This window comes from Sminthopsis crassicaudata, chromosome 2, assembly GCF_048593235.1.
Source record: "Sminthopsis crassicaudata isolate SCR6 chromosome 2, ASM4859323v1, whole genome shotgun sequence".
Taxonomy (NCBI): domain Eukaryota; kingdom Metazoa; phylum Chordata; class Mammalia; order Dasyuromorphia; family Dasyuridae; genus Sminthopsis; species Sminthopsis crassicaudata.
Window position 1 is genome coordinate 257,366,582 of NC_133618.1, and position 20,664 is coordinate 257,387,245.

General features: G+C 41.2%; 2 protein-coding genes across 2 annotated transcripts in view; one reads left to right on the forward strand and one right to left on the reverse strand.

The window, feature by feature from the left end:
• The first annotated feature begins 38 nt into the window (after nt 1-38).
• On the forward strand, nt 39-2,684 carry SSNA1 (SS nuclear autoantigen 1). Its single transcript, XM_074289025.1, has 3 exons — nt 39-200; nt 328-527; nt 1,081-2,684. Exons 1-3 carry the CDS (start codon nt 149-151, stop codon nt 1,183-1,185), a joined length of 357 nt encoding a protein of 118 aa, XP_074145126.1. The 5' UTR covers nt 39-148; the 3' UTR covers nt 1,186-2,684.
• A 1,135-nt stretch (nt 2,685-3,819) lies between these two features.
• The window catches only part of TPRN (taperin), a 34,459-nt gene continuing 17,614 nt past the window's right edge, over nt 3,820-20,664 (reverse strand). The window contains exons 2-4 of the mRNA XM_074289023.1: nt 6,077-6,296; nt 5,670-5,779; nt 3,820-5,042 (exon numbers count right to left, since the gene is read on the reverse strand). Coding sequence (XP_074145124.1) covers nt 4,980-5,042; nt 5,670-5,779; nt 6,077-6,296 — 393 coding nt within the window. The 3' untranslated portion in view covers nt 3,820-4,979. The remainder of the gene's footprint in view (nt 5,043-5,669; nt 5,780-6,076; nt 6,297-20,664) is intronic.

A 20,664-nucleotide genomic window follows, 5' to 3' on the forward strand; every position in this document is an offset into this window, starting at 1 on the left:
GCAATGCGCCTGCGCGGCGCTGTTTGATGAGCTCACATCCTCACTGGCGCGCAAAGCGAGCTGGGGGTGTATCTGAGCCGGCGCGGTGATGTGGTAGCGGCGGTTGGAGCTGGAGTAGGAGGAGACCGGTGGCGGGAGCTTGGGGAGGATGAGCCAGCAGGGAGCGGCGCTTCAGAACTACAACAACGAGCTGGTCAAGTGTGAGGGCCGCAGGCAGCGGAGGAGCCCCGAGTCCCGCGTTATCCCGCCCCCCCCACCCCTCCCCGGCCCCGGCCCTGCTCCCCGCCCCGCCCGGACCCCCACAACCCTCTCTCCCCCCCCCCGCAGGCATCGAGGAACTGTGCCAGAAACGGGAGGAGCTGTGCCGGCAGATCCAGCAGGAGGAGGATGAAAAGCAGAGGCTGCAGGGCGAGGTGCGGCAGCTGACGGAGAAGCTGGCCCGGGTCAACGAGAACCTGGCCCGCAAGATCGCCTCCAGGAACGAGTTTGATCGCACTATTGCCGAGACCGAAGCCGCTTACCTTAAGGTGAGCCAGCCCCAGAACCCAAACCCCGAGAAGAAAGCGCCCCCGCCCCCCGTTAGTGCCCAGCACTCCGAGCCTTGCCCACGCTGGGTGATTGGCTCAGCGCACAGGCAGGAGGCTGGCCTTGGGGGGTGTGCCCCTGCCCGAGGTACAACGGACTCTGAAGTCTCAGCTCCAGCTTAATGAGTGTAGCAGGAGTGTGCAGCCTGGCCAAACGTTCCAACCTGTAGTATAGGGGCTAGGCTAGGAACTAGCGGACCCAGGACACACCATGTTTTCAAGAGAATTGCATCCATTTCTACCATTTGCTGCCTGGTGGGCCTTGAAATGTCCCATAATCTCTCTTGCCTCAGTTTCCTTATCTGTAAAATGAGCCAGCTGGACTAAATGATTTCTTAGGTCCCTATATGACCCTATGAGTATAAAAATGGAAGTCCAGCCCTTGACTTGTTTGAAGAATATTCACAAAATTTAGAGAATACAATAAAAGGTAGGTAACCTGAGTTAGGGAGAAAGGACCCCTTTAACAAGCAGAAACCATTTTTTCTGGTTGCAGATTCTGGAAAGTTCTCAGACACTGCTCAATGTCCTGAAGCGAGAAGCGGGGAATCTAAGCAAGGCTGCAGCCCAGGAGCAGAAGAGTGCTGCGGGCAAGGACTGATGAACTGGGTCTTGCCTAGTCCTCCCTCATGTAGGCCTGCAGGTGACATCCTTGACAGGGAACTTGTTAATAAAGTATCATGTTTTTCATAGCTATTGCATTTCCCTTCTCTTGCTGTTTCAGGCATGTGAGAAGAGCTTAGCTCCCCAGCACTTCATGGGTATTTACTGTTTAATTTAACATGTCTTAAAGAGGTAATAATAGCCCAGCCACTTGGGGTAGGGGTGAGTAATACTGTGCACATTTCCTTACCTTCCAGGCAGAAGGAAACATGGGGGAGAGGGAAACATGGAGAGTTCCAGAGGCACTTTTGCCTGAGAGTTGTCACTGCTGTCCTGGATCAGCCTTCAGGATATTTCTTTCCAGGCCATGTGCTTCCATCAGAGGAGGTGGCCAGGCAAAGCCAGTAATAGTGGGAATGAGTGGGCAAAAACCCTCATCAGGGACATAAGCCTTAATATACATGTAGTCACTATATTGCAGTTTTATGTGTGAATAAAGATTTCCTTATGACTTTCATCTCTGAGCCTACTGCCTGTGTCATGGGGTGGAGTGGGGGGAGACTTTATTGTTAACGGTCTGGGCCCAACAATCCAGACCAAATAGCTTCCTACCCCACCCCCACACTACCAAGGAAATTGAGTCTCAGGAGTAGAGGGAGTATGAAGTGCTAGAGATATAGATACAAAGCTAGGCTGGAAGGACCTAGTTTGGCCACTTGACCACGAGACTAAGCCACTTCCCTACAAGGAGGTGAGCAAAGACTTTAGAAGCAAAGGACTAAATTTGGTTCAGTTCTTTCTATATGTTTATTAAATACTAAGAACAAGGAAGGTCTTGTGTGACTATATAATCTACATTTTAACATGAACTTTCAATCTCATTTCACATTCCTTTTTATGTCCTGTATACCATCAAATGACCTGCTAGCTTGTCCTTTCTATACATTTTTATTTCCTACCTTTGTGTTTGCATAAGTGGTCCCCCACATTTTGATAACACCTCCTTAGGATCCTAATCTTACATATAACAGCTATTGTTGCTACTTAGAAGAGGTTTTTTCTGACATCTTGACCAATTGGTACATTTTAATTGAAATTACTTTGTATTATTTTGTATATAATTTAGTGATTTACTTGAGTACGTGTGTAAGTTCTTTGAAAGCTGAAACTGAAAATGTTTAGCTATTTTCCCCAGTGCCTAACTTTCTAAGTTATAAGTATCCTTATAAGTTAGAACTTAATAAAGTTTATTGAAATGAAATACTCCCAACAGTTTTCTCCTATTCATGTTTATTCTGATTTCCCCTCCCCCCAAAAAAGAGATGAGTCATCATTATCCTTCAGAGGCAAATTTTAACCTTTTTAACCTTGTAATCATCCAGATTAATAATGGCTTCCCCACTGAATTAAAATCCAAGTAAATATTGAGTGTGTCTTGATGTGAATTTGTTTGTGGAAAAATTATTAAACTAATATTAAAGTATGTCTTAGATCTAATTAATAGTGTAGACTCACTTTTATTCTTCTAAACAGGAGAAATCCTAAGAGAATACATTGACATTGCTTTATTTTACTTTCCTGCTTTCAACTGTGTCTTTATTTAGCAATCTGGTGCTAATATTGGGGGACATATCTTCATCTTTATGATCTTTTTTAGGTTAATAAAAATTGACTTCCTAACTCACAGCCTTGTCTTTCCTAATTCTCACCTAAGCAAAAAGTAGAAACTACAATTTTATAGACCATAATGAGTACCTGAAAATTAAGTTATGAAGAACCAAAGTTTAAGCAACAGAGGGACACTAACATTTTCATCTGCTTTCTTAGTGCCTTAAGACTAGAAAGGGAAATTTGCAAGGTAGATCCCAACTGATCACTCTTCTGAATTTTATCGATAAAGTATTTATCAATCCTTAAATCTACTTATCACTTCTAGTGCCAGCCACTAACAAACAGTGTGAATATTAAAAGAGCTTTCAAGAATGTATTTTCCAAATTATAAAATTGCACTAAATTTTTGCAGGCTTTTACACTATTGTCTTTTCCCCTCATAAATTTGAAGTTTTAGCTCTTCAGTGAAAGTTTTCCAGATATATTAAAATACTACTCACATTTTTTACCTCTTCCTCTTGCTATATCTGGCTTTGTTTTTATTGCCCTTATTTGTGCCTGAATATTCGTGGGCTTCATGGTTCCCCAGCTCTACAAGTTTCCAGGATTGGGACAGAATACCCATTTTCCCTTTCCCCTACAGTTAGACACATTGGGAACACTGAGCAACTCCTACAAAACACAATGATTTTTTTGTGTGCTTAGGAGAAAATGGGGAGGGAAGGCTGAGAAAAGCTGACAAGTCAATTTAGGCTCTGGAGCTCAAATTTTTTTTGGCAAGTAGGGAAAGAGTGGCAGTTTCACTATAGGAACATGGGGTGGGGGGGAAGCTTTTTCTTTATAGCCTAAAAGGCTGCCTATTTCTGCCAAGCTCAAACAACAGTGTCCCTCCCTGCTCCACTCAAAGATAATTTTCCCATTTCCCTCCTTTTTCACCTGCCCCTAGAGGCATTTACAAAGACATCATTCCACCTGCAATGGTAATAATAGCCTTTGGAAAGAGAATGACAGAAAAACAGGCAGTTTCTCTAGCTGTTTATTGAGTCCCATTTATCAGACAAGAAAGTAATTATTCTGGTTAATTACAAAGTGAACTGTGCTAATTTCAACCATGTGTATAAAGACTGGCTGAAAGGAGAAGAAAGAACCACCTGTGGAATCATAGGCCCCTAGAACCCCAGAGAGGGCAGAGACTGAATGCCTGCTTTCTGGCTAGCCCAGGCCTGGCTAAATTCACTCTTTTTACATGTGCACATCCACTCTACCCCTTCACATAAAATACTGATATCCAGTGCAGACAGGGAGTGCCTTTAAGCCAGCTAGGCCTTGCTAGATTCAGTAGTAAATTCAGAGCAGGACAAGGGTTGTGCTACTCCAACACACAGGAGACAGGTAGCTAAACCAGAACCAGCATACAAGGCAGTTACAAATGGAGCTGAGCTGGCTCTGGGCCTATTCTTCGGCCAAAAGGCCCCTGCTGCTTTCCTTGAGCAAAAGAAAAAGGCCCTGCTGTTAGGTGCCTTTCCTTGTATCTACCTTTACCCTCCCAGAGATTGTTCCCCCACAGCAAAACAGAGGCAGACTAGACAAGGAAGGAGTGGATGGGGGAGGGGAGGAGGGTGTGAAACACTGGGAGTACGAAGAAGGGCAGGACAGCAATGCCCCCACTTCTGCCAAGATCAGTGCTACCAAGGAAAGAAGTAGAGTGTGAGCCCCCTTTGAGCCAACAGGGAGAGGTTGCCCTGTTCGGCCTCAGTAGTAGAACAAAAAGCATGGCCAAGCCCTAACATTCCCTAAAGATAAGGTGGCAATGGAACCTTTTAGGGCTGAGGCCCTGCAGAGGAGTAAAATCATACAGATCTGGAAATTCTGTAGGCACAGATCCTGAGTACTTTGTCATTGGGCAAAACCAAGCCAGATGGAGAGAGGGGATATGGGCCAGAGAAACCAGCAGCAGCCAGTTATGTCCCTGGCGTCTGAGTTCCCCAACCACAGCACTGGAGAATTGTGGCACTGGCTGCCTATGACTTTTCCAAGCATCCCAAGCACCATGGTCCTGGGGGAGAGGGGAAATGGCAGGATAATATCTGGAGAATGTCCAGCCCCACTCAGCCAAGGTTAGGTCCATCAATAAGGTGGAATGCTATTCTATCCCATTTCTCATTCCAAAGTGCTAGGAGATCAGAAATAGAGGGCAGGCTCACTTCGGAAGTCTGAGAGGTCATTCTTGCTGGCTGGAGTAAGCTATAAGTGAGAGAGAGAGAAAAAAAAAAAAAAAAATGAAATGAGGGCTGGAAGTAGAAACATATTCTGTCTACCCATCTTTCTCAGCAGGTCTCCCAAGAGGGACCTAATTAGATGTCAGGATCAAGCCAATGTAGAGACCAGAATCCTAAGGTGCTTTAGAGTGAGCAATAAAAGCAGGGTCAATGTAAATACTGGAAAGATCAGGACAGGGGAATAAGTCAAATCTGCCAAGGGAAAATAAAACCAGCCCCTCCCTGTTCCAAGCAGAACCTGAAAGAAGTAGGCAGAGGCCTCTGGACTCTGGATTAAGTGTTCTGGGAGAGTGTTGGGGAAAAATGGTCAAAAATCAGATTTAGAGCTGGAAGGGACCTTAAGAGATCAATTAGTCTAACTCTCCATTATTTAAATGATAAAGTTGAAGCTGAGAGGGGGAATGACTTCTGCCTTAGATCTAGGTGATTATGTGGCCCAGCTGGCCCTTGAAAGCAAGTCTTTGAGTCCTAGGCCAGGTTAGCCTGACTCTTGAACCTACAGGGACCCCCCTCCCTGCCTCTCTCTACCGACTCTTCCCAAGGTCTCTGGGTCAGGCAACCCAGAGACCCTGTTCCAAATCCACACTCTTACCATGACTTCTTTCTGAGGGCTAGCCCCAGATTCCAATGGGCCTGCATCATATTTCTGCTCCTGCCATTTGCTGAATTCCACTGAATGCTTTGGAGTATAACTGGAGAGACCTAGGGAATAAAGCATAACACACAAACATGTACCCATCCATGTGCTATCCAAAGGTGCAGCAAGAAAACAGTGGGTTCTACTCCATGTAGGAACCATATTGATAGGCACTCCCCAAGCTGGATATTATCAGACTAATACCTCCTGTATCCCAAATATTCAGTCTACTAAATGGGCACATCAGCAATTGGGGACTCTTGATCCCCAGATTTTAAAAACTGCAGGGAGACCCAGATTAAGTCACTGCTAATCTCTTCCCCCACTGCTAACAGTTGAATTCTTCCCAGTGGCTGGTTCACCTGAACTAGATTCTGGAGGTCGAGTGGCACTCTCCATCACAGTGCTGTTTACAAAAGTTGCTCGGGGAAGGAAGACAGCAAAGGGTTTTTCCTCTTCATCCCCCTCAGAGCCAGATGCCCCCTCTTCTTCCTCCTCCGCTTCTTCTTCCTGTACCAATGAGCTCTCGGAGGGATATTCAAAGGTAGTGTGCAGGCTTTTCTCATTGAAGGAAATCTTCATCTAGATTCAAGGAAAGAGTGATCAGAAGAGTCATAGGGACACTCCCTTCAAGGCATTCTCTGCCCTTTGTACCTCATTAATCACCCTTACCTCCTGGAGCTGGAAAGGATCCAAGCAGTCAGCTGCCCTTAAGTTCCAAATACCTCTCCCGCCTCCCTCACCACTACCCCCTGGAGAAACTGGGAGTTAGTTGCAACATTGCATTTCTGGTGCGAGCCTCTCCCTGGGACAAATCAGCTCGAACCACTACCTATAGGCAAAAAAGCAATGTAAAACCTTTCATCTGGAGACTAGATGGGCAATTGTGGCAGTTTTTCACGCTTTCAATTCTAATTTTCGAAATGGGATTAACAGCACACAACTCTTCTCAGACAGCGGTAGTGAGGAAAGTCCTTTGTAAATTTTCAAACAAGCAATATAAATACAAATCAGCACTGCCTAGCCTGGTCTGGTTTTTCAGAATCCTCTTATTTACCACCCTCTCCTTTCCCTCCAACAACAGGGGCTTCATGATTCAGGGCCTGGCCAAGAAATAGGCCTCGGAACTGGATGTTTTAGGTTACCATAGGAAGGAACCACATAGCCAGGAGCCTTCCCGTAAGGCCCCCAACTTGGAAAGCAGAACAGCTGGAAGTAAAATAAGCCAATAAACATTGTCTTTACTATGTGCCTGACATTGTGCTAAGAAAGGCAAAAGACCTCAAAGAACTCACATTCTAATAGGGGAGCCAAAATGTAAATAACCAGATACATACAAAATATATAGTATATATAAAGGTAACAGGGGAGGGGGAAGACCAGGAAAACTCTTACAGGAAGTGGGATTTAAAGCTAACTCTAGAAAAGAGGCAGGGAAGTCAAAAGGCGGAGATAAGGAGGCTTAGTCAGGGCAGAGACACCAAAAGGAGTTGATGTGCCTCATGAGAAAGCAGCAAGAAGTATGTCAGTTGGATTTGCCACAGGTGGAAAGGAGGAAAGAACAAGATCGTGAAGAGATTTCAATATCAAATTGAGGGTTTGGGTTTTAGGAGGTTTTTTTGGTTTTATTACCATAGAGATAATAAGTCATTGGAGTTTACTGAATAGAAGGGTAGTATAGATACACCAGACTTTTGCTTTAGCAGCTGAATGAAGGATGGATTGGTCTGGGGAGCGACTTGAGGTAGAGAGGCCAATTAGAAGGCTATTGTGATAAAGTAATGTTGTTGCTGTTCAGTCGACTTCAGTGGTATCTGACTTTTTGTGACCCTACTGAAGTTTTCTTGGCAAAGATGCTGGAGTGGCTTGCCATCTCCTTCTCCAGTTCATTTCACAGATGAGGAAACTGAGGCAAACAGGGTTAAGTAACAGCTAGGAAGTGCCTGAGGACAGATTTGAACTCAGGAAGATGAATTTTCTTGACCCCAGAGCTAGTACTCTGTTCACTGTGCTACTTAGGTGACAGAATCTGTAGATTTTATAGCTATAGAAACATGTATGTGTATAGATAGATATGTGGATGTGACATGTGTATTACACATGACATGTGAACATAGAAATAACAAGATCTGACAAAGTGAATGATGAGTTTAAGTAAGACAGTAAGACGTACAGGATGACAATGACATTATGAGCCCAGATGGTAAGAACAGCATCGAACAGCATCGAACAGCATCGGTACTGTCAACTGTAACATGAAATTTCAGAAGATTTGAGAATAAAGGTCATGAGTTTGGTTTCTATGAAATTAAGTTCCAAATGCCTCTAAACAACCAGTTTGAAAAGTTCAAAACTCAGTTGTTGTTGTTGTAGGAATGGAGCATAGACACAAACAAAACTAATGCAAACAAGATTAGAAGGGAAGTAACAAATTGGGAAAAAATTTTTACAGTTAAAGGTTCTGATAAAGGCCTCATCTCCAAAATTTACAGAGAATTGACTTTAATTTATAAGAAATCAAGCCATTCTCCAATTGATAAATGGTCAAAGGATATGAACAGACAATTTTCAGATGATGAAATTAAAACTATTTCCACTCATATGAAAAAGTGTTCCAAATCACTATTGATCAGAGAAATGCAAATTAAGACAATTCTGAGGTATCATTACATACCTGTCAGATTGGCTAAGATGACAGGAACAAATAACGATGAATGTTGGAGGGGCTGTGGGAAAACTGGGACACTGATGCATTGTTGGTGGAGTTGTGAAAGAATCCAACCATTCTGGAGAGCAATCTGGAATTATGCCCAAAAAGTTATCAAACTGTGCATACCCTTTGACCCAGCCATACTACTACTGGGCTTATACCCCAAGGAACTACTAAAGAAGGGAAAGGGACCTGTATGTGCCAAAATGTTTGTAGCAGCCCTTTTCATAGTGGCTAGAAGCTGGAAGATGAATGGATGTCCATCAATTGGAGAATGGTTGGGTAAACTATGGTATATGAATGTTATGGAATATTATTGTTCTGTAAGAAATGACCAACAGGAGAAATACAGAGAGACTTGGAGAGACTTACATCAACTGATGCTGAGTGAAACGAGCAGAACCAGAAGATCATTATACACTTCAACAATGATACTGTACGAGGATGTATGCTGATGGAAGTGGATTTCTTCAACATAGAGAAGAGCTAATCCAATTCCAATTGATTAATGATTGACAGAACCAGCTACATCCAGAAAAGGAATACTGGGAAATGAGTGTAAACTGTTATTTTTATCTTCTGAATCCAATTCTTCCTGTGCAACAAAAAATTCGGTTCTACACACATATATTGTATCTAGAATATACTGTAATATATTTAACATATATAAGACTGCTTGCCATCTGGGGGAGGGGGTTGGGGGAGGAAGGGAAAAAATCTGAATAGAAGTAAGTGCAAGGGATAATGTTGTAAAAAATTACCCATGCATATGTACTGTCAAAAAAATGTTATAATTATAAAATAAAATAAAAAAATATATATGAAAAAAAAGAAAAAAAAAAAAGAAAGTTAAGGGGGAAGGAGACTTGGTACCCATGCAGGTATATGATGAAAAAGTCTAGAATCAATAGCATAATAGAGAGGAAAACAGAATATGACAGGTTCATTCGCCAAATTGAAGCCCTTGGAAGGAATTCACCAAAAGGGGAAGGGAATGGAAATTGTGTAGTGGTACTCCAGTTTTATAAGATTTCAAACTTGGAGGAGATTTCCAGTAAAAGAAGTCAACTGTGTTATGGTGGCAGCCTTGGGAAAGGCAGAAGCACAGAAGGGAGAGGAATAAAGTATGATTGAACTAGTCTTATCTCCAAAAGGGGAACCATGAGGGAACTCAAGCTTGGGAGAAGCAGGGCAGAATGGAGGATGGATTTTCCATACTGAGAAGGCCATTGGTGAACAGGGAAGATCTAAGCTGAGAAGACAACTGAGCTAAGGAGACAAAATCCAGGAGAAATAGAAGCACAGATCTTAATTGTCTTCCTAGGTTCTCCTAAACCCTCTTTCTCATGATAGATCTTCAGATACTTGTGGAAAGCTATCATATCCCCTTAAATCTTTTCTCTAGGCTTTTTCATACTTGCCATGTTGTTTTGGGTAAAAATAATAAATAATCATAACTGACCAAAAAAAAAAAAAAAAAGGAATGGAGCATAGAAAAATGATTAGGGTCTTGATATGTGGGTCTGGAAATCAACAGCATAAAGATGATCACTAATGTCATAGAAGCTGATGAGATCACCAGGTGAGTTAAATACAGAGGTAGAAAAGATGAGGATCTAGGGAGACACACATAATTAACAGCTGTTAATGGGAAATAAAAACCCTATAAAAGAGAATTTGAAGCTGTCAGACAAGAAGGCAAACTAAGAGAGATCAGTGTCCTGACAAACTCAAGAGGAAAGAATATCTAGGGGGAAGATAGTAGGTCAACAGTGTCAAAGCCTGTGGAAGGGTCAAGAAGGATGAGGATTGAGAAAAGAATATGAAATCTGGAAATTTGATAGCTTAGAAGGGAACTGTTTCGGCAAATGAGGTTCAGACAGTGTGAAAGGTTCAGAAACAAGTGAGAGAAGAGTATGTGAAGGTGAACGCTACCTGGCATAGATTACTTTCTCAAGGAGTTTAGGTTTAGAGAGATGAAAAATAGAGCAAGACAGCTAATGGGGATAGATCAAGTGAGGACTTTTTAAGGATGAGGGAAGACAAAAACATATTTATAGACAGCAAAGTAGATAGGGAGAAGATTAGAAAGAAAATCAACATGATAGAGCAATCTTTTTTTTTCTCCCTGAGCCTGGGGTTAAGTGACTTGCCCAGGGTCACACAGCTAGGACGTGTTAAGTGTCTGAGACCAAATGAGGGCAATCTTTTAGGGAAAACAGAAAAGAATGGAATAAGAAGGAGGAGATAGTGAAGGAATACTTTTTTTTTTCTTTTTTTTTTTTTTTTTATTCATTTTTCCAAATTATCCCCTCCCTCCCTCTACTCCCTCCCCCCGATGACAGGTAATCCCATACATTTTACATGTGTTACAATATAACCCAGATACAATATATGTGTATAAATACCATTTTCTTGTTGCACATTAATTATTAGATTCCCCAGGTATAAGTAACCTGGGTAGATAGACAGTAGTGCTAACAATTTACATTCACTTCCCAGTGTTCCTTCTCTGGGTGTAGTTATTTCTGTCCATCATTGATCAACTGGAAGTGAGTTGGATCTTCTTTATGTTGAAGATTTCCACTTCCATCAGAATACATCCTCATACAGTATTTTGTTGAAGTGTATAGTGATCTTCTGGTTCTGCTCATTTCACTCAGCAACAGTATTCCTCCTGCTGGTCATTTCTTACAGAGCAATAATACTCCATAACCTTCATATACCACAATTTACCCAACCATTCTCCAATTGATGGACATCCATTCAACTTCCAGTTTCTAGCTACAACAAAAAGAGCTGCCACAAACATTTTGGCACAAACAGGTCCCTTTCCGCTCTTTAGTATTTCTTTGGGATATAATCCCAATAACAGCAATGCTGGGTCAAAGGGTATGCACAGTTTGATAACTTTTTGGGCATAGTTCCAAATTGCTCTCCAGAATGGCTGGATTCTTTCACAACTCCACCAACAATGTATCAGTGTCCCAGTTTTCCCACATCCCCTCCAACATTCATCATTATTTGTTCCTGTCATCTTAGCCAATCTGACAGGTGTATAGTGCTATCTCAGAGTTGTCTTAATTTGCATTTCTCTGATCAGTAGTGATTTGGAACACTCTTTCATATGAGTGGAAATAGTTTCCATTTCATCATCTGAGAATTCTCTGTTCATATCCCTTGACCATTTATCAATAGGAGAATGGTTTGGTTTCCTATAAATCAGGGTCAGTTCTCTATATATTTTGGAAATGAGACCTTTGTCAGAACCTTTACTTTTAAAAATATTTTCCCAATTTGTTACTTCGAAGGAATATTTTTGAAGATGTGAGATAGTTCTCCTATGTCTTTTTCAGGAGGCTAAAGATTCCATACCCCCTTCTCCTTCTCAGCAATCTAACTATATCTTCTCCTGAATTCTTAGGTTGAAAAATAATAATGATTATACATTAGCACTTTTTTAAGAATGAGTTTTTCTGGGACATTAATGCACTATTGATGGAGTTGTGAACTGACCCAACCATTCTGGAGAGCAATTTAGAATTATGTCCAAAGGGCTATAAAACTGTGCAAACTCTTTCATCCAGCAATACCACTTTTAGGTCTTTGGGATGTCTTTGGGATATCAAAAAAAAAGAAAAAAGAAGCTATTTGTACAAAAAAATATTTTTTGGCAGCTTTTCTTATGGTGGTTAAAAATTGGAAATCAAAGGGATGTCCATCTAAACAACTGTGATATGTGATTGTGATAGAATATTATTGTGCTATAAAAAAATGACAAGTACAATGATTTTAGAAAAATCTGGACTTACATGAACTGATGCAAAGTGAAATGAGCAGAATAGGAGAATGTTGTACACAGCAACAGCAATATTATACAATGAACTATGAATGAATTAACGATTCTTAGCAATACAATGATTCAAGACAATCTCAAAAGACTAATGATGAGGCATACTATCTTCCTCCAGAGAAAGAACAGATGTTATCTGAATACAGACTGAAGCGTGCTGTTTTTGACTTTTTTTCATTCTTTTTATTCATTCAAACTTTTCATTAATTTCAATAATCATCTAAGAGATCCTAAAATGAAAACTCCCAGGAATATTATAATCAAATTCCACACCCAACAAAGAATACTTGAAGCAATCAGAAAGAAGCCATAGCAGCTACCTTGTTAAAGAGAAGAAAGGGTTGGAATATAATATTCTGGAAAGCAAAATAGCTAGAATTATAACCAAACCAGCAAAACTGAGTATAATCCTTTAAGGGAGAAAATGGATATTTAGTGAAATTGAGGACTTTCAAACATTCCTAATTAAAAGACCAGAGCAGAATAGAAAATCTGACTTTCAAATACAAGATTAAAGAGAAGTATAAAAAGGAATGATGGGCAGGATGATTTCAGAAAAACCTGGAAAGACTTATATGATCTCATGCAAAGTGAAATGAAAAAACACTGTGAACATTAAACAACAATACTGTAAAGATAATCAACTATGAAAGCTTTAGCTATTCTGATAAAAACAGTGATTTAAGGAACATCTAGAGAGAAAAATGATAAATTCTGAATGCAATTAAAGTATTCATTTTTAAAGTTTATTTTTTAACTATTTTTTTTACAAGATAGCTTCTATGGACATATGTTTTGTATGACCTCATCTGTATAATCAAAATCAAAGTGTTTGCCTTCTCAAGGGGGATGGGAGGAGTTAGAAGGGAGGGAGAGAATTTGGAACTCAAAAGTTTAAAAAATTGTTAAAAATTTTTCATATGGGGCAGCTAGGTGGCGCAGTGGATAGAGCACCAGCCCTGAATTCAGGAGGACCGGAGTTCAAATGTGATCTCAGACACTTAACACTTCCTAGCTGTGTGACCCTGGGCAAGTCACTTAACCGCAGCCTCAGGAAAAAAACAAACAAACCAAAAAAAAAAAAAAAATTTTCACATGAAATTGGGAAATATTTAATGAAATAAATATAAAACAATTTTTTAAAAGTTAGGTACCAATATGTTTAATATATATTGATTGACTTACTGTCTAGAGAAGGGAGAGAGGGAGGGAGGAAAATTTGGAACACAAGATTTTGCAAGGCTGAATGTTGAAAATTATCTTTGTATGTAATTTGAAAAAGAAAACCCCAATGGTTTTCCCAAATGACTGAACAACAACAAATATACCATAGCTATACATATCCCCCTAATCTACCAGTCTAGTACCTTGTGAAAAAAAAAGGGAATGAGGTTAATCTCATCACTACTTTTCTAAGATGATATAGGGGCACTCTCTGATCAGGGCTCAGTGTATACCCTAACTCTGCCATGGAATTCACTATCTCATTTTTCCTTCTGTTCCAAATTTGCACTAAACTGTACCCTCTTTTCTTACTTCCTAAACAACTCTTTCCAAGTCCAAACAATTAAACCTCTCTTCACACTATACATACTGAATTATGCTTCCTATACAAGGGCTGAATTGCTCCCCACTATTACAAATTAACTCACCAGCTTCCAAGCACTCAATTCAAACACTATAGTTCTTCTCCATTTTACACTTTCCTTCACCTCACATATACCTTCATACATATCTATATATACATGTGTATATACACACAAACATACATTTGAAGTCACTCTAATCAATGGCCTCTACCCCTGAAAGGGGAATAATGGGCAATCTGGGGACCAAGAAGGAGGGTGCTTCCCATAGCTCCTCACTGGCTTTACAGGAAGCCAACAGCAGTCTGTGGATACCTATAGCTGGTCTTCCTTTCCCTATCCCTCTCCTAACTTCTGCTTGATATATATAAATCAGAACATTTTATCATCTACTAAAAGACAATCTGGAGAGAAAAGTCAAAACCCCACCCTGCAAACAAAAACATATATAAACTGGGGGTTCACTCTCTAAGAAGAAAAAGATCGAGAGGCAGGGCACCAGTGTGAACAATGCCACTTGGAGTGGGAGAAACCTGGATTCAAAATCTGCCTCCAACACAGACTAGCTGTATGACCATGGGCTAATGTTTAATCTTTCTGAGCTTTGGTATCCTCATTTGTAAAATGGCAATGACAATACCTGTGGTACTTCTCTAGAAGGATTGTTGTAAGGTTCAGATAAGATAATATAAAGGTTTTGCCTGAATGCTAGTTATGCTTAAATGATCCAGAATGTGGCAATTTGCAGTGTTTTTTCCCTATGAAATGAGCTCCTACCCAATCATATTTGCAATTCCTGTGTGCTGTCAGGAGGTCCCTGGCTCAATTCAGGCCCCAGGCCAAACAAAGAGCATCTCCTCAGCAAGCCAGGGGAGCGCTCAGGGTTTACTCTAAGTGCAAAACTGGGTGGATCTGCCTCTGGTGGCTAGTCAAGATCCCCAAAAAGGGGCACTTCCTCTACTTTCCTTAACCCCCCCTACCGTTCCAATCTTACCTCTTCTCTGTAGTTTACAGACCCCACTCCTCTCCTCAAGCCTGTAGAAGGACCTACTCATTTCACCCTGCACATAATCATTTGCACCCCTTCCCCTAATTCATTCATTCATACTGCTTCTCCCCCAAATCTTGGAATGTCCTCTCCAAATCCTTCAAGGCCGGGCCCTACCTACCTCCTCCCCCACTCCCCCTCCCCATGTATCTCTCTAGCATTTTCTCTTCTTTCTGGCCTCTGACAGAGCCAGCTAGATCTCACCCCTCCTTTCATAAACTTATTCCCAGCTCTTACCTTTGCTCATATTGTTTCCTTCCTCTCCTAGAATGAACCCCAGTCCTTTCCATTTAAATATATCCTATCTAGCTTTCCAGATCTAGCTCAAGTCCCACCTCCCCACAGCCCTCCCTACCAGCTCCAGCCCACAATGGCCTCTCCCCTCTCTAAACTCCTCCAGCTGAATCCACAGGCCTGTTTAGGAGTTAATCTTCTAGTCCACTTAAGTCCTCCTCTGAGGCCTCACCATAGTTTGGAGGTGACCGCTTTTTTCAAACATAAACAGTTTTCAATATTTGTTTAAAGTTAAGCCAATAATAAGCTATTTATAAAGAAGAAAAACATTGCAAGAACTCGGCTCCAGAGTCCTGACCTTCTGCATGTTCCCATCAGATGTGCCATTCAGATCTTTCTCCTCCACAACGCTTTTTCCTGAATGCCCTGGCCTGCCTCCCCAGCCTAAGTTCCCAGGGTCACATGAATGCACAGAGGACATTCCAGTTCAGTGATCCATCTTTTCTCTGTCCCCTGGGAACAGGCACAGGCCATTCAGGGGCCCCCTATAGAGGGAGGTGGACTTTGGACTTGATCTACCAACTATGTCTGGGGAAGAATAGCCATTGCTTCCCCTCAACTTCCCTAGGAACAGAAAGGAAAAAACAGTCAGTGTACAAAAGGTGACATGACAGTCTATCCCTCACAATGCCATGGTTCGACTCAATTCTCCCTGGGCCCACAGGGGATATCCAATGCCATCTATTTGGACCCTGGTGATTTCATGTGCACCTAAATCCTCCTTCACAAATAGCCACTCCCAGCTCAGAAATACAGTTATTTATACCCTGGGCTCAGGAAGAGGAAATCGGTGTTTAGGCATGTTGCACAGGGTGTGTATTCCTGCCTGGAAAAATACCATTTGGCCTTGATGGGAATGGGGGGTGGGGGAAGAGGAGAGTATATACATCAGAGCCATGTGACTCTGAAAACCTCTAGTAGATAGGTGATAGGGACCCATGTACCTGTTGAGCTGGGTATTGCCCCAACTTCAGGGAGAACAATTTGAACTGCTCTGAATTTTGGTTCAGATGCCAACGAGAGGGTCTTTATACTCTGAAGCCCCTAAATGCTTTTCCTCTAAGAAAATGCCCAAAGAGAGCTGTTTAACCCTGACTTCCCATCTTACTCCCCCGCCCCCCCCAAAAAAAAAAACAACCTACCAGCCTTAGTGTGTGAGAGGAAAGCCCAGCGTAAGGAATTTATTCTGTCTCAGCTGAGTTCCAGTCATAGCAAACAAACATCCCAACCCCTGGATGTGCTACTACCCCCACCTCCAGGCAAGCCACAACCCCAGCAAGAAGCAACAGGCCTGCCTTGGTCCTTCTCCAGGAACAGTTCCCAGATACATGTCCCAGCTGGAGAAGCATCCAGCTAATCCAGCATCCTGGTCTAGACTCAGGCATATGCCCTGGATGGACCTTAAAGAACACAGTCATGGCAGGGAAAGGCCATGGGCCACCTCAGAGAGACTGGTGCAGAGAGTCAGTGCTCCCAGAGACCCTGCCGAAGCTGACAGCCAGTCAGTGAAGGAAGTAGGAAAAATCCTACTCTTCAGACTTGCATGTTACTCCTGACCCACTAGATTTGCTTAAGCTGCACTTCTTCCAGCTGTATTCAGACAATCTCAAGAAAGTTCCGACCTCAACCTCTCTCAATTAAAAAAGGTTCTTTAGAATGCTCTCTTAGAAAAAAAGAAAAAAACAAAACAAAACATCCCTGGGTCTTTTCAGCAGGAATGTAGGAGACTCCAGGTATGGAATGTTTTGGATGCCACCAGACATAGTTGGGTGGGTTTTGCTTAAGAAGGGTGCCATGGGCTGTGGGGGGGGGAATGGGAGATCATTGGCATGTTAAAAAAAAATTGGGGTGAGGAAGAGGGGAGGAGATAGCCCTGTAGCCCATCAAACAATTCCAAGGAGCTATTTTCTCCATTATTCACAGATTTCAGAAATAGTTCAGCCCCCTTAAAATTCAGCCTAAACGCTACTAGGGAAAAATAGGAATAGGGAATAAGCATTTATAAGGTAGCTGCTATATGTCAGGCACTGTGCAAATTTTTTTTTTTTTTTTTTTTACAAATTTTACAAATATCATCACTTGATCCTCACAACAATCCTGAAGGATAGGTATTATTATTATTATGTCCCCATCTTAAAGTTGAGGAAATTGAGAAAAAGAGAAGTTAAGTGATTTCCCCAAAGTCATTGAGTAACTGAGGCCAAATATGACTTCCTGACTCTCCCTTGTCCCTTTATCTAATTCAATCACCTAGATACCTTTCCAGTCCACTTGGGTTCTGAAAAGTAGTTCACAGTTATCCATGGAAGTACAGAGAGACTATGGTATAAATGGGAAAATCATTGCCCTGGCAGTCACATAACATCTTGGTTCTACTATGTCCTAATTGTGTGACCTTAAACAAGTTCCCCTTTTGGAGCCTCAGTTTCCTCATTTATAAAAGATAGAGATTTGAACTAGGTCATTGATAAGGCCTCTCCCAGCTCTAATTGCCAATAACTCTATCAAGTGAAGCTCAAACTACGGTGATACTTGATAATCAGGAGGTCAAGAGGGAAGTAATTCAGAGGTGAACAAGACTCATATCTGCCCAAGGGGCCAAGGTGAAGCATTGTAGGGCCCAAGTCTAGCCAGCTTCCCAGGAAGTGGCCACAGTGGCTGGCCAGAAGCAGCCCAGCATTCATTCTATCCTCAACTAGCACAACAGACAATATCCCTTACAATGACCTGCCAATAGTGGGGGTCCTTAGAAAGAGGGCAGATAGAACCAAAGTATGTCTTAGCTGCTTGCTTCTGCCCACTCTGAGGAAACGCATCTGTATTTGTCCTCTCTCAGAAGATTACTGCCACATATAAAAAGACTGTTTCCTCTTCCCTGTCTCTCTGCCAAAGGCTTTCATCCAACAGAAGAAGAGGCTACAGATGACATCAAAGTTCCTGACCCAGCATCTCTTCTAAGGACTATTCCTAGTACTTGGCACACTGCTTAATACAGCACTTAACAAATGTATTGAATTGAACTGAATTGTCAGTATGGTAACAGTGGAAATATACTACTAGTGGAGATAGAAGATTCCAGTTTAAATCCCACCTCTGAAGCAATTCATTTATCTCCCTGAGTCCTAATTTTCTCACCTGTGAATTTCTGCTGGACATCCCTACATGGATATGCTGTAAGTATCACACTTTCATTCTCTTTCCTCCTATATCTATCCTTCCTCCTAAATTCCCTATTTTCTTTTAGAAAGGTACCATGATCTGGCATCAACTGAGGAATAGCTAAATAAGTTATACCATTTGAATGAAATGGAATACTATTGTTCTAAAAGAAATGCAGATTTCAGAAAAACCTAGAAAGTCTTATATGAATTGATTCTGAGTAAAGTAAGCAAAACCAGAACACTGTACACAGTACCAGCAACATTGTGTAATGATCAACTATTATAGAATTAACTCTTCTCAGGAATACAGTGATCCAAGGCAACTCCAATAGACCTGGGAGAGAAAATGCCATCTTCATTCAGAGAAAGAGCTATAGAGACTGAATAGGAATAAAAGCATACTATTTTCACTTTTTAAAAAATTCTTTTTTGCCCTTTTTCTTTTACAACACGACTAATATGGAAATATGTTTAAAGGTGACTGTACATGTCTAACTGATATCAGATTGTTTGCTGTCTTGGAGAGGGAGTAGGTAGGAAAGGAAGGGAGAAAAAATTTGGAATTCAAAATCTTACAAAAATGTATTTTGAAAATTATCTTTGCATGTAATTGGAAAAAATAAAATAGTATTAAATAAAAATAATAATTGTTAGCTGAAAAAAATACCATTATGCTTCTAGTTACCCAAGTTTCCAGCTTGGAAAAAAAAATACCATTATGCTTCTAGTTATCCAAGTTTCCAGCCTCTGGTTCATTCTCAACCATTCATTTTCCTTCACCCCTCATAATTATTCAGTAATAAAGCCTTGTCAATTTTACTATCAGCACATGCTGAGCATCCATTCCCCTCTCCAAGACCAACATCTTGGTGCAGGGCCTCTCCCCTTGAATAGCCTCCTAATTGACTTCCCGGATTCTTACATTTCTCTCCTTATCCAATCACCAAATCAGCAAGATTTAGGAAGACACAACCACCTTATGTTCATGGAATTCAGGGGAAGAATGATCATTGGCCTAGTTTTGTCCTCTTCGGGCACAGAAAATATCTCAGAGGCCAGACCTAAACAGAAGTAAACATGATGTCCTTGAGAAAAAAGCTTTATGTGACAACATGATATTCTTAAAGTACCAGTCTGATCAAGTTATACTCCTGCTCAAAATGCATCAGTAGTTTCCTATTGCCTCTGGGATAAAATACAAATGCCTGTGTTGGGCCTTTAAAGCCCTTCACAATCTACCTCTAAAATGATTTCTCCTTATCCTGTCTCACTTTATGTTCCAGACAAACTAGCCTATTTGCCATTCCATCTCTAGCCACCATGTCTTTGTAAACAGTTTTCCCCAAAGCTGAAATGCTTTACTCTCACTCCTGCCTATTAAAATCTCTTCCTCCATTCAAGCTCACCTCAAGCACAACCATCTACAAAAGGTCTTTCCTGATTTTCCTAATTATTACTATCCCCCTTCCCAAAATTATGCACATACACAGCTAGCAGACATAGTGGGAAAGAAGGAAGTTGAAAGTAGAAAGAAGGAAGGAAGAAAGGAAAAGAAAGAAAAGAAAGGGCTGGCATTTAAAGCTCCACATACCAGATATAGGAAGGCTAACATCCTGATAAACTACTGATGGAACTATGAAGTGATCCATGCAGTCTAGATTTCAATTTGGAATTATGCAGTATAAGGAACTAAACTGTTCATATCATTTAAACCAGCACAGAACCTGTTTGAGGGCAGGAACTGTTTTCCTTTGCTGGAACACAGTGCCTAGCACTGAATGACTATCAAATTGAAAGCCACCCACCTCCTTGAGGAAACACTCAAAATTTCATTCAGTCTTAATATTTATCAAATAGTAGGCATTTAATAAATAATAATTGTTCCTTTACATTATTCATGACATCTTACTACAATTCCTATTATCCACTAAGTGGACAAGGAATCAGAACTTGGATTCAAAAATGTTAATTTGGAGGCAAATCCCACCTCATACACTTCCCACTGGACAATTCATTTAACCTGTCTATACCTCAGTTTTCTCACCTGGAAAAGGAGGAAGATATACTCAATAGAAACCTTCGAGTTTCAAGACTAAGGATTCAAATGAACCCACCAAAGGAAAGAAATATTTGGACTATTCAAGTTACTAGGGTCTTTACTTTGTCAATGTTTAACAAAAGCTAGTAACTGCTTGTACCCTTTGAGCCCTGTAATTATGCTTCAGGAAATAAACTCTAAGGAAATAACAACAACAAAAAAAAAATTGTAAAAAGATGTTTATAACTCAAAATTTTTCC

What these genes read in the sequence shown, in the direction of transcription:
- SSNA1 (XM_074289025.1), top strand. Translation starts at nt 149, where the DNA reads ATGAGCCAGCAGGGAGCGGCGCTTCAGAACTACAACAACGAGCTGGTC. An exon ending in CAACAACGAGCTGGTCAAGT is followed by an intron (nt 201 to 327) that starts GTGAGGGCCGCA and finishes CCCCCCCCGCAG; the next exon opens with GCATCGAGGAACTGTGCCAG. An exon ending in CCGAAGCCGCTTACCTTAAG is followed by an intron (nt 528 to 1,080) that starts GTGAGCCAGCCC and finishes TTCTGGTTGCAG; the next exon opens with ATTCTGGAAAGTTCTCAGAC.